Below are 15,098 nucleotides of genomic sequence, written 5' to 3'. Positions count from 1 at the left end.
ATGCATGGCTTATATGACGTTTAAAATGTTGAATAAGCATGGACCAATGAAATATTTATTTGAAAAGCGTGTGTTAAGGCAGTCGTGCCAGACAGACTGTCAGCTACTGCTGCTAAACTTAATCCTGCTATTAAGTTCCACGTTTTGTGTTGGTGACCTGCCTCGTCTCAATGCCGATACATTTGCTGAACTAGATTGCTATCGCACACCAAACCTTTTCACTACATTAAATGGTCATGTAAACAGCTATCCGAGTCGGATCATTGCTGGATTTGTTTGGTTATTGATGTATACTAAAAGCAGGTAATTACAGACAGCACCGCCTCCCAGTGTCACGTGCGTCTCAGTGTGAAGGGAATTACTGCACACAGTAAATGCTTTGCGTAATAAGTTAGTGGTACTACGAGATGGAGAGTGTTACCCTGAGGTAAGTTATTTTGTATTTAGTGAAACAATCTTCAATATCCTTTAAAAGTTGTAATGCATTTTAAGTAAATAACTATGTTTTACAAAAGGATAAAGTACACAATACTAATTGTGCATCTCTGATTAATTTTAACTGAAATTACATCTAAAAATATATATTTGTAAAATCGTGAAGGGTTGTTTGATAGCCCAATGTCAACACCACTGTGTCTTTGAAGAACAGAGTGAGCTTACTGCGTTCCAATCTATTATTGAGAGAGAGAGAGAGAGAGAGAGAGAGAGAGAGAGAGAGAGAGAGAGAGAGAGAGTTTCTTCCTTTATTAGTTAAAAAGTCTCTTCTAAGAAGACATTGAGGACATTGAAGCACGTTGATCCTTTATCTTTTCATTTAACCTTTATCTTCCCTTTTCCAATAAACGATGTGTCAAAAGAGCGTCCCAATGCAATGCTGGTTATATGATTGTAAACATAAATTGTTTTAATGCGGTGTGATGACACCACATTCAAGGTATGTCATTCTAGTGTGTAACACGTTACATTTACTCTCGACTGGTTCCATCATCATCATTTCCATAATGTGAAAAATCGTATTACAAGATCAGACAACTGCTCCTTGTGAGACATAATGTTAGTTTAGAGGCAATCGTTGATAAATGATAATAATAATAATTCGAGGTTCTTATATACCGCTCTATCACAACCTAGTTCCTAGGTAGTCTCAAATTAAAAGCGGTTCACAAATTATTATCCGTGATTATAGGGCCAATATCTTTCTCAACTCCATGGGGAGCACACAGCCGGTGCTGCCATTTCGGCGCTCACAGCTAACATTCAACAATTCCAGCATCGCCCAGCCACGTACTTATTTACAGCTGAGTAGACTGGAACAAGCGGAGAAATGTATCTTGCTCAAAGATACAACAAAGTGCTAGTAACGTGACTTGAGCTCGTTACCCTTCGGTCACAAGCCCGACGTCCTACCACTAGACTACTGTGCCTCCACTTATTAATAATAAATAGAAGCACCAAAACCATTGCTCTACGATTTGTTATATGAAATACAGATAATTTATAGAAAAACAGTGGATGTCGCCATTGTTCCTTTTAAAGGGGATCAGGTTTTTGTATAAGGATGTCTAAAGAACGACGATACCTTGAGATATTCTTGGAAACGTGTTAGTCAAAACCTTCATAACCTTCTACTCCTGGCCCAGGGATCATGAAACAATCTTAGACTTAAGTTTTTGCTTAGCCAATCACGCATGATGTCACTTTTCATGACGTTAGTTGTGATTGGTCAAGTTCAAACTGAAGTCAAATTTAGACTTAAGATCACTTCATGATCCTGGGGCCAGGTCTCTCTAATACTGATATCATGACTCTAGAACTCATAGTTATGAAGAGGAGGTTCATCTTTTGAATTTTTAACATGCTGTATTGATGTTGCTTTTTCTTGCATTATCTTCACTACAATTAAGTCTGTGTCGCTGCTGGTGGACCATTTGTCCACTAAGGCTGGCACTTGATTCATAAATGTTATTGATTTCTATTTTCATTTTGCTCTTCATGTAGTTTCTATACTAGAGGCTCCAAAATAATCTTTATTATCCTTCGTTCATGTGTTTTCAAATATTTTGCCACTCTCATAGTGGATTAAATTTTATTAGTCGAATTAAGCATGTACGGTGCATTCTATTTGGTATTTCTTGCATTTTATCGACTGACGTGCAGATTCAAGTAAATAATTTATCTGAGATATCATTCTTCATTTTCGTTAAGAATGTCTATGTTAGGAAAAAAACAAGAAGTGAATTTGACTTTTGCAAATACCTTGCAACAAATATCCTGATAAAATATTATGACGTTATTGCAAAAGACTAAATACACTGATGACAATAGTCACAAATACGTGAGATATAATATTTAAATTACTCGTTCCGCCTCCTCTAACATAAATTTTAAATGGATCATTATTCATCCAGATGAATTCCTTCGATACTTTAGATGTTAAGGGTTTAACTTCCTTCAATAGCTAAGGTCATTTAAAGACGTGCCTCCATGTGTGTTGTGTATGCGTGCATGTTTGTGTGTGTGCCGGAGACAGGGTATTTTGGAGTATGTGCCTCCTTGTAATAGCGCGGATCTGTTGCCGACCTTATAATGTTATCTTCTTGAAATACCATGCCGAAGGCACCCAGCACAGCATTCCGCTCAGTCACATAATACTGACAACGGATGGACCAGTCATTGGCATAACCTTAAATACCGAACGTTAAGCAGGGAATAGCAACTTTCATTCAGACACCATTACCTTCCTCACTCGGGCGAACCTTCAACACTAAAGCAAAATGTGGGGTATTGCCAGGAAAGGCGCTAGGGAATAAAAGGTAGTTAGAAGTAGAGATAAAGATCCCAAATATTACAAGTGGCTCAGCAAATATATTTTGGTCGCTTTTGTGTCCCCAAGTAGAGGGCCCAAAACCAAACTCCCGATTCTGCAGGGGGGTTCCAAATTGGTCGCCTCTTACGATACATACAGTTGGTTACAGTGGGTGTTTTCGTTTCTCGATTCCCGACCTGCAGGGGTTTGAGAAACAGAATAAGTATAAGCCTCATTCGGCGCTGGAAAAAACATACCGGCACACGATTTAGACGTTTGTGTAAACTGGACAAATGTTTCACAAACTGATCAAAGGACGTCATCTACAGAATCATGAGGATTACTCAAATTTGGTCTAAAATGTTCAGAGCAGAAATTCAGTTCAACCGATGTTGTTGTTTGGTTAATATAAGAGAAACAATGGATGAAGAATTGAAAACAGTGCTAAAAAAGAATCGAACAAGTTACTGACAAAAGTTCTTGATTGATTGATATTATACTGTAGCTGTTGTAAGGGGGTCCCAAACTATATATACAGGTTCATACAAACTAATCACGAAACCATTGTATCCGAGTTACATTATAATGAGGAGTGAAACATCGTCGGTGTCGTTCAATTGCAATCATTTTCACGTATGAACAGAGTTCAGCTAATTGATTTCTATCGATAATTCCTTATACAATTTACAGTTTTAACATTATATATAAGTAACAGCATGGTAAATCATGACATAGTTCCCCAAGTCGTTCTTTGTGTGTGCACCATAACAATTTAAGATGAAGTGTTTTATGTAGCAATTTTAAGACTAGAATTACCTTTCTTCATCAGATATTCTGAAATGGATTGCAGCATCAGGGCATTTCGGTACGTTACCAAACAACTATTTTTTTAAACAGCCTTTCGTTTCCTCCACATAATGAGTATTTTCTGTTTGAAATCCTTTAATGCTTCTATATTACCTTCTAATGGTTTCATGTCAAATATTGGATCATTATTGATCGAAGACGTTTTTTCATTCGGCAATGAATGAGAACCCTCAAAGACCGGAATTGCTTAGCAACTGTGACGTCATAAATGTTTCAATAGACGGATCTGACGTTACTTTGACTGTTAATCGTTTAGTTGAATAATCACGATTGATAAAGTGCGTAGACGATCAACAAGTGTTTTTCACCAATTATGGAACTATTCCCTTAAAATGATAAGGACATTTTGAACAGACATTCAGCTAAACGGCCGCTCACCTATACGCAAACTTAAGGACAACACGTATAAATGTATTCATAACACAGAACTTCGCGGAACTCTTCGCACGGACGTCGGATCTCCCAATCTCCCCATGTATCCATTTAGTTTCACGCGCTGATGTTCAATTGTATGCAGTTTGCATGTTCATTTTTTGTTTAAATACCTCTATGACTAGTCAACATGATTCTTTTATCAATGATTTATTGGAAAATAAATATTTTACAGAATATTCATGTCCAAGAAGACTTATTTTTATATTTTACAATCGATATTTCAACCTTTACATTGGAGAGTCTCTCGATTGTTGCTATTTTATTACAATGTACTAGCATTTGAAAAGAAAATATCTCAAAAGGCTGCGTACCATATATCGCACAATTTAATCCCATGGACGACTCGCAGTAGAATTATGCACAAGAATTTCATCGTAATCAACAACGTGACAGTAGTATGATTCATCATATTGTAAACGTACCAGAAATACATTTTTAATTGTTTTGTTTTTGAAAGGAATCTTGTCAATTATTGATATCGCAGACAATGGAAGATAGCGTATCAAGTCATATGTTGTTTTGAATGACAAAAACTAGGAATGAATGTCTTTCCAAAACTTCACTATTCACAAACCTGTATCTGGAGCTGAAATGATTTTTGACCTCTCACTATAGAGGACGCATTGGAGTACCAGCACATACTCTTAAGTGAAATGATACTTCCGATCTGATGAAGTGTCCCTTAACTAGCCCTGTCATCTTAGAATACAATGTCTATATATAATAATAATTATAAAAAATCGAGATTTTTATACACCGCTTTGTCACAACCTAGGTTGGAAGCCGTCTCAAAAGGGTTCACAAATTATTATCCGTGATTATAGGGCCTTTGTAACTAGCCACTATCTTTCTCAACTCCCTGGGGAGCATACAGCCGGTGCTGCCATTTCGGCGCTCACAGCTAGCATTCTACAATTTAAGCACTGCCCAACCACGTACTCAAACGGAGTAAAGTATCCTGCTCAAAAATACAACACAGTGCCGTGACGTGACTCGAACCCGCAACCCTTAAGTCAAAAGCCCGGCGTCCTACCACTAGGCTTTCGTCGGGCTAATGTACTAGTTGGGGTCTGGTTACGATTTTGTATGCCCCCGCCATAAAGTGTTGCCCATGTCTGTCCCGTCCCGTCCTGTAGTTTTTCATCAAATATGACGGGAGTCCAAAAATTTCGGTATCTTAAATCCTATTTCTCATACCGATATTGCGGAGACCCAAATCAAATAAAAACAAACACATTGTCTTAAGCAAAGAGAACTTTTACTTTTACTTTGTGTATTCTTTAGGATTCTTCTGGTGTTGCTATCGCTGCCAATGGTAAACGCGGACTGTATGGGCAGACCCGGCGATGTGGACAAGAGGTTGATGGCTTACAACATGAAAACCACAGAAGGGGTTAATAAATGTGGACTGATGTGTGCCCTGGAGGGGCGATGTGTTGCCATCAATTATCACTCGGAAACACTGAGGTGTGAGATGGTTGAGGAAGGCGCAGGAGTAAAGAACGATTCGGCCGGATGGTCATATATATCAGACCTGTCTTTCGTTTCTGTAAGTTTGCTTTTAATTCACTTACTATCAGAACTAACACACCAAAGCTTATATAACTTCGATAATTTGTATTTTCAGAATAGTACAAACTCGCCCCTGTAACTTCGATAATTTGTATTTTCAGAATAGTACAAACTCGCCCCTGTAACTTCGATAATTTGTATTTTCAGAATAGTACAAACTCGCCCCTGTTGTTCAAAACAGTAATAACTCATTGAACAAAAATACATAACTTAACACTTTCGATATACTAGTATTCAAAGTGTTGTCTGAACACAAAAAAAAGCATCACAGTATTAGTTAATGTTATGATAGCTCTCAAAAAGGAGCATACAAGAATATACGTTATATACGTTATATACGTTATATGCACACTTTACAGATTATTTATTTTGAAATTATCCAGTACTTTTTAAAATCGTGATTTAAGGGTTTTCCCCTCTGTTTCAACAGTATTTTAGACAATTTCAATTTCCACTTCGAGTTGGATGCAATGCGACTACTAAAAGTTGTATGCTATATATTCGCACCTAAAATTGACCAGATAAGTGTTCTATGTGTGTTTGAATCTTGTTTTTTTTTCTTCTAAATGCACATCTCTCTGCCGGTATTAATCTGCAGTAACAGTAGATTGGGTGTGATGTTATTTAATAGAAATAAGCAAAAGGGACACTTATGGGCTTACACACGAAAAAAATCCTGAAAATTATCATGAGAATGATTAAGCTTGTCTATATTCTCTAATTTAAACTGCTTTTGTTACAAATCCTAATAAAATACACAGTTAACTTACATGTACCGGTTTCTCATAGGAAAGCCTGTCTGACGGCAAATCATGTCGCAGATATTGTTAATCAATGTTTTAATCATTCTCACGGTTTCATCTTAGGTATATGTTTTCATAAGTACAGTTCAGTTAACTGATGGACGCAGGCAAACTTGTCTCTATGTCCATACCTTATTTACAACTTGAAAATGATCCATGTTTCTTAAAAATCTCACATCCTTACTTTGATTATAGTATATGTAAAAAAGCTTTAGAAAAAAACCAGATGTCGTAAAAGTTAAATATGTAATAGTATACAACAGAAATAAGACCAGAGAGTGCATTGTTAGATTAAAAGTGCTTCTGAAGTCAGACGATTTGTCTATGCCAAGGTGGCCAACGGATTCTATAAGCAATACTACAATTTTTTGTAATCGTCGTAGTCTTTTCTTGACAAATAAATCTTTAAGGAGATGAGAATAAAGGCATTTGTTCAGTTGATTGCATGTATGGTAGCTTTAAGAGTGGAAAAGTCAAATTGATAGAAGCTTTGTTGGAGAGTGGTCCTCCAAATTGACAAAAAGATATTTTAAATTCCGAAAATTCACATATTTTAAAAATTCTTATAAAAAAATTCGATTGCGTTATAAACGAATCAAGTCCATTTTTAACTTTTGACCAATATTCATAAAAATTGTAAAACAGAAATATGATCATTTGATTTTATGTATTTCAAAGAACAGGAGCATGTGGTGGTTGGGTTTGCTTGGTAATCAACCAAACCTATTTCTATTGGCAAACAGAAAAAAATCATTATATAATATACCTTTTTTATAATGTGGACATCATTCTCCCAGGAAAGGTCATAGGTATTCAGATTTTAAGCTGTGACGTAATGATCGGTGAATCCTTTGGTCATGACGTAAATTACAGATATGGATGTCATCTGATTTTGGTAGGGTTTTATTGTTGCAACGCCATCGGGTGATACATATTGACACATTTACACATCATAATGTGTACTGCTGAATCAGAGTATCGATAATGTAATTGATCGGAGAGATTCGTCGGGGTCGTTATGGTACCGCCACATACAAATAAGATACAAAAAAGTTATTGCCAGGTGCTAATATAGCTGTCTTTTATGTTAATCAAATATGTAAATTGGCTGTTCCCATAGGTCTGATATAGCCCCAGGAACATTAATTTTGTTCGTGTGATGTAAAAAAAAAGCTATGTACAAAATAATATTAAAATATCATTACCTGTATATTATATAGAGGATATTTAATGGTGTCGTCAGTAATAACAAATATATATTTTACGAGTGTGGCTAATATCTTGATATTTTACACGAGTGCGCAGCAAATATCACTTTTAATATTGGTAACAGTGCGAAAGATATCAGTTTTATCAAGTTGATAGAATCCGATATTTCACTGGCAAAAATGTAATTAATATTCTTACTTCATATTTGCGAACCTCACTTTTGGCTTTCGCCCTGGTGAGGAAGGCAATGGGTTCTGTCCCCAGGCCGGGACATACCAAAATCCTTGAAATGGTAGTTGTTATAGGTGTTAATTCCCTGGTTAAAGCTCAACAGATCAGTATAATGTGAACGGGCGGAATGTTGTGCTGGGTGCCTTCGGCATGACATTTCAGTGGGACATCACTATAAAGTCGGCATCAGATCCGCGCTAACACAAGGAGGCAAGCACACCAACATACCATGTCTCCTGTACACACACATGCAAGCGCGCATGTACTACACACCTGGATGCACGTCCTTAAATGACCTTAGCTATTAATAGGATGTTTAATGAATTAAAACCAAACCAAACCATCACATTTACGATAAGATTTGTCGATAGAAAATTAAATTACAAAGTAGGTTGATTCAACAATACCCTTCAATAATTGTAACACACATCTAACGTGTTAATGTGTTATTACTTGTCTTTAATACGATACGAAAGTCATTTAGCTGAAACGCTTGTCGATCAATGGGATACCTTTAAAATCCAAACAAGAATGCAGATATTTAAAACAATATCCCGCGATAAGTGCGAAACAACAAGAAAACCACTCCAGGGTATAGCTTAATTTCATTTCTCAAATCCAGTCGTTGAATACTTTGGTGTTAATACAAAGTTTCTGATTCGTTTTCCGTCGAATATAACACTTTTTAACAAAATATAAAATGAATTAAAAAATAGGATAGCCACCTAGCCCCTCTCTTCAAAAGAAAATGATATCTTATTTGACAGCATCATGATAAAAAAAAACGACGATAGTCATGGTTTTAACTGTTTTATTCAAAAACTGTTTTTTTCAAAACTGTAATTCGGAACCAAAACCAATGAAACTAAAGCAAAATATGAATCACGGGAGATATACTCGAAACAAAAGTACAAGGAAATCATACCAGGTGTTCAGGAAGGTTAAGCGTCTTCAGTTCAAACGACAGCATCCGCCATGTAAACGTAGGTTATATCCAAGTAATGTCACGTCCTCAAAGCGAGACATGGAGTACTGACAACGGAAAACAAGGAACGTGAGATGAGATCATGATGGCAATCGAAAGTGATAAACAATGAACGCTAGAGGAAATGTAGCGTGTAAGGTACATGTAATATTTTGCAATACATTTACATGCGTAATGAACATATATATCATTACACATGCAAGCTTTTTATGACCAGGAACCGGCAGATATCGCATACAATTTGAATTACAGACACACTTCGACAGGTTTCATGTATGCTACCTGGGGGAAATATAAGCATTGGAATCAAACCTCGACTCAAAAAAAAAAATAACGTCTGATGATTTACTCCTTATAGATATTTTTTTTCTCTTTTTACGTACATTGCTTTGAATTAGAAGTCACGCTTACGGTATATATTCGTTTGATGTATTATACATTGTTCTAGTATACTTTGATGCATAATCCAAACAATGCTTTACTGATATCACGATTCAATTCCTATCTTGTCTCCTTGATGTTGCAGCCCTTGATCGGATCATGCTCCGGAGAGACTTTGTCGGAATACTCTGCTTGTGTGAAACTGACAAGTGGAAGCCATGCTACCGTCATCAAATGTACGTATTAATTCATCGTTAAGGCTCCCTGTCCCACTGCACTGTGACCTCTCGAAAATACAGTAATCTCCCCTTTTGATTTCCTTTCATTTATAACTTCCATTGACCAGATCGCTCAATCGGGTTAGAGCGATAGTATTACAATCTGAGGTCCAGGGTTCGAATCCCAGTCTTAGCCCTGCTGAATTCGTACACTGTTGTTGATTATGTATTTTTTTTAATTTTTTTTGTAAAGGTCCCGCAAGGTCTTTTTTAAGAAATGATTATATCAAAGCTGTAGTCATGCCAGAAAAAACAGTTTCAAACCTATATATCAATTCAATCATTTTACCGTAGTTGTGGTGGCAAATGCCACTTTTGATTTGTAAGTTAACTTTGATAAGTAAAAAAAAAAAAACAGGCCCTGGAACTCACTTCAGCCACAGGTGTTGAGCAAATATCATATGATATATATAATATACAATACTAACAATTGATATCTTATACTTAAAGCATATAAAGGGTGTCCTGCACCTTTTAATTCACTTAAGATTGAGAGATATTTGAAATAGCCAGGTTTGATATGTTTCCAGAAGCCATAACTCCGTATAAAACAGAAGGAAAGTGTGTAGTCAATATGCAATTTATGTAAGTCTACTTAAATGAGTAAAGTTGTAACATTCAAGTCAAAATACTAATTAGAAAGGAAGTTATTGAGAAATCAAAACACTTTTCATTTGGAAATTACCTAAAACAACCCCCTGTATTAATCCTTCGTTTTATATAAACAATCTTTAAGTGACGATTGAATTTCTGTCATTTTTCATACTGTTACATATGCTTGTCTAATTTATACATGTTTTCAAAAACAGAAATGGTACTATTTTGATTTTTAAGCTCATTCTGGAAAACAGCAAACTATATTTGTGATTTACCCTACCCCTTTTGGTACCCCAGAAACCCACTTTCGGTCAAAGTTTTACTTTAGGTCAAAGTTAACGATCGACAAGTCGTTCTAACCTTACCCAAGTATACACACTTTTGGCTAACATCTAAGCGCCTATTACTTATAGTAAGACATTATGTAAGATAATTAACTTTAATGCCTTAGTGACATGTTATGTGGCTGTACAAGCCAGGTATTCTGCTCTCATCAGCTGTGGTGAATGTAATTATACTTAAATTTATCTTTGGTATATCATCTTTTCTTGCGTGTATCATTGGTTGAAGTAAAATAACTAACTTATTGTTGCACTATTGTAGATTAATGAACATGAGTACAAATACTTTGTATAGCTTTCACAATTGTATTATCATTTCTCCTTAAATACAGAAATAATATTCAAGCAATCCCTCTACAATCTGGAGCTCTCTACAATCGGGAGCTCTCTACAATCTGGAGCTCTCTACAATCTGGAGCTCTCTACAATCTGGAGCGCTCTACAATCTGGGGCTCTCTACAATCTGGAGCGCTCTACAATCGAGCCAAATGTTGTTGTCGAACTGGTGTCCAATTAAGACATAGTCAACTGCATTTGAAATACAATTTTATCTCTTGATTATATTTCAAAATCAATCAAAAATAGAACTTTGTACACAATTTTAGACACTGTACTCTCTAATAATAATAATTATTATTATTCGAGGTTCTTATATACCGCTTTATCACAACCTACTTTGTAGGTTGTCTCAAATCGGTTCATAAATTATTATCCGTCGTTATAGGGCGATTGCAATTCTAGCACTGTCCAACCACGTGCTCATTCACAACTGATCATGAGTAGACTGGAACAAACGGAGAAATATGTGAACCGCTTTGCGACGTCCTACGAGCTAGGTTGTGATACAGTGTAAAGCGGTATATAACAACCTCGAAGTGTTATTATTACATGAATTATAACTAGTGACAGGGGCCTTCAAACGGACGTAAATCCGTAAACTAATGCGTGACAAATTGTATCGAAAATAGTAACTCAAAGTAAAAAGGACTAGCAAAACCCATTACAGCATCCGAATACAGGTACAGGTAAATAGACCAGACGTGATGTGCGTTTTCGGAACAATAAAGCGACAGATTCATTATTTATATGATTGTATTACAAATCTACCACTAGGGTTTGTCGACTGGTGTATTATCAGAATGCGTATATATCGTTTTCGGCCTAAGAATATAGATTTCATTCAACCATATTTTATTGACACTAAATAGTTGAAGAAATTGGGCACAAGTTCTTACAACTTACTAGGCCCTCTCCCAGATTTACGATTGCAATTGTCTGCTGCATCTTTTTGTGGATAGTTCACTGATGTTTTTATTGATTTGGATAACTTCAATAATTGATTTGTTTTTTGTTTATTTTTTTGTAATATTATACTCTTGTTTACATGCGCAATGCCTCGCGGACCTGATGTATCAATTCTGTATGCAGATGATTTAATTATCGATATGTCACATGTTGATCAGTATGGAAACAAGGTGACAGTTGTCCGTTTACCTATTTCAATCTAACAATTCATGCATTTTTCATGACGAATTCATCAATGAAATATGACACCGTGAAGCCGCCGTCAGAGTACTGTTATAGTGCTATTAATATTAACTTCAAACATTATTTTACTCTTGTTGCCGATAAAATCAATTGTTTAAAATTAATGGCAATAATATATTATGCGTAATATTCTACAAATTACAAATGGGACTACATTTTGTCCTTTTGTTTTCACGCTGGTGAATCCAACGGAAATTTCCAGCGAAAACACGCTATTCTCTCCACTATGATACGCCCATGTTTAATGAACAATGGCTGTATCGTTTTTATTTCTATTTGAAATGATACATTAAAATCATTTGGAAATAAAAGGAATGTATTTTTTTTTTAAATGTTATGAGATCATAATAACACTGGGTTTCTGGATATACTTTCCACGAATCGCTATCACGAGTCACGGAATATGTCCGGGAACCCAATGTTGGGTCCCAAAGGACCTTATAAATGCTTAAGAAATAAATTCCGCTTCATTTATTTCAAGCAATGAATAGGTCGGATATCAATCCGACTACTATGTTTCCGAATCCGCAACGGATAGCATAAATATTTTAACCACGGATAATAACTTGTAAACCGTTTTGAGACGACCTACGAACTACGTTGTGATAAAGCGGTATTTAAGAACCTCGAATTTATTATTATTAGGTCAGAATTTCTACTGCTACCTTCGGTTGAAGTTGAAGGACAAATGTACAATTTATGTCTCGGGATCACCTGATTATGTTGAAGTCCGGATAAAGTATTCCATATTAGAAAAAGTGATTAAACATGTTCAAACGTATGCATACTTATATGTAGCCCAAGTTTACTCTGGCCCTAACACCAGACTTAGACCTTTTGACATATATATGTCTGGTGTGGGACATCTATATGTCAAAATGTGTAGGTCTGGTGTTAGGGCCAGAGAAAACTCGGGCTAACTTATATGCATATCATAAAGATATACAAAAACAGTGCAGTGACCGATATACTTTTAGACAAAATATGCAACACATAAAAAGAGGCCGCGGTGGCCAAATGGTTAAGGCGTCTGACATGCTGCTACCACTAGGTCGCGAGTACGAGATCTACGTGGGGCACTCGACAGGCACTTATCGTAGGTCGGTGTTTTGTTTCTCCGGGAACTCCGGCTTTCCTCCAATACCAAATCCTGGCACGTCCTTAAATGACCAGAGCTGTTAAAAGGACGTAAAACACAAACAAACAAATCACATTGTAATACATCTTATATTTCGTTCCGCTACAAATGTTTAGTCTGTAATATTTACCACGATGCGCACGCATCACGGCATGAGAATAAAACAGTCGTCTATGATTGAAGTTCTAGTGCGGACATGAAACACACATCAAGAAAGATTGATAAATAAATCAGCACACACAATAAGAGAATATTAAAGTGTTAATGTTTATTTGAGCTTTAACGTCTTGGCAACAGACAGTATTATGTGGATGGATGCCAAGGGAGAAACCACCGGCAAGAGAGAGAAGATAGGAAAGAAAATATACAGAAAAGAAAGGAAACGAAAAGTTCCCAAATATGTTATTCAAATTCAAATCCTTAAGCTAGGTGAAAATCATGAACACTAATGCTATCTATATACGTATTATGGGATTTCGAGAGGATAAATATACTATTCAGATTCCAAATGAGAAACCACACTGAGCGAGCATGTCTGGCAGTTTTTTGCCGTTACACCATGCAGTTCTTTCTCTTCTAAACTATGGTGGCCACAACAAATATAACCGAATCCAAATCACTAATTATAAATGGCTCAGCTACGGAGTCGTACCGTAGACTGCTGTACATATGTATCACTTATCTAGTGTTCGCCCCGTTGAATTTAATGGGTTTTATTTTAGCAAAGTCAGTTAACAGGCAGTCCACTGTTTTGTCACCACTGAGAAAAACAATTCAGCGTTATTATGCATGTTTACAATACAAACTATTTACCTTTCATGTCCACCATTTCATTGGTGTTTCGGTTTTCCTTTGTGTTCTTTTACTTAAGTTCATACTGAAGACCCCAGCCATTGAAGTGTCATAACGTACTGCACGTAATGACCAAGTATTAAACAAAGCGTAGCTGACTCGAGTCATGTCGGTACTTAACATCTATTGTACATACGCTTACAGCGTAGCCGTATCGACATCGATGTGTGGACAACTCGTACACATTTCGCACCTTTGCGTGCATACGCTTCACTGGTCATTTGTCTGATGAAGGTGACAGTGTACATGCCGTACTAGTCATCGAAACGTCACATATAAAACCCGTATTGGTTGTGTTAAAAGACACTTTTCGTAATTATTAGTTACTGTTCTGTGAGTCGACTATTTTAAATTAAATGCCAATCGGTCCAGAATTGCACAGTAAATAACAGATACCTATGTTTAACGAAAAAATCAAAAGACAAAAACGGTATCTCACCCACCTTGGTATTTAATTTATTGTTTCAAAATATTTCCATCTAAAAAAAAAGTGTAATATTTCCTTATTGTGTGCTCAGAACCTCAGGTGAAGGCATTGTTGAGTCATAGCACATTTGTTTCCATGGTCTAAGGAATCTTTTATAGACAATTGAAATGAAATACGATAACATATCCACGAGGGACTAAGCTTTTAAAGACTTAAAACACCTACATAACTCTCCTTTTGCCACAAGGGGAGCTGCACTCTTCATTTACACAACAATTGAGTTTCAAGCCCCAGGGATACTCCATGGTAAACTCGTGTTGAGATCCGTTTGCATTTGTAAATATATAAATATATGAAAGTCGACCTTTTCTATTTTGCGACCAAGATACTATGACCCCAGATGCTAGCAGAACCCCGAAGATTAATTTGAAGAAACGAATGTGTCCGTCTGTTAATGCCTAGTACATTTTTATATGGTTGTAGAATGGTTAGCCTAACCATTTTCAAGCTATGACCCAATGACTTCATACCGTTCATTTCACCCAGGGTTCCTATCGGGGGAAAATCACAAATTTTGTTTTGGAGTGGTTGGGGTTGGGGGGTTTGGGTGCGGGTGTGGATGTTTGGG

General features: G+C 36.4%; 1 protein-coding gene across 1 annotated transcript in view; it reads left to right on the top strand.

Annotated features, from left to right (window-relative positions):
* Positions 1 to 376: 376 nt before the first annotated feature.
* Positions 377 to 15,098, top strand: part of LOC110458375 (sushi, von Willebrand factor type A, EGF and pentraxin domain-containing protein 1-like) — a 52,655-nt gene continuing 37,933 nt past the window's right edge. Inside the window, exons 1-3 of the mRNA XM_021510042.1 lie at positions 377 to 427; positions 5,393 to 5,657; positions 9,435 to 9,525. Of these exons, the coding sequence (XP_021365717.1) occupies positions 408 to 427; positions 5,393 to 5,657; positions 9,435 to 9,525 (376 nt within the window). The 5' untranslated portion in view covers positions 377 to 407. The remainder of the gene's footprint in view (positions 428 to 5,392; positions 5,658 to 9,434; positions 9,526 to 15,098) is intronic.

This window comes from Mizuhopecten yessoensis, unplaced genomic scaffold, assembly GCF_002113885.1.
Source record: "Mizuhopecten yessoensis strain PY_sf001 unplaced genomic scaffold, ASM211388v2 scaffold9561, whole genome shotgun sequence".
Taxonomy (NCBI): domain Eukaryota; kingdom Metazoa; phylum Mollusca; class Bivalvia; order Pectinida; family Pectinidae; genus Mizuhopecten; species Mizuhopecten yessoensis.
The sequence above is the reverse complement of the archived record's forward strand: the minus strand, read 5'-3'. Positions and strand labels throughout refer to the sequence as shown.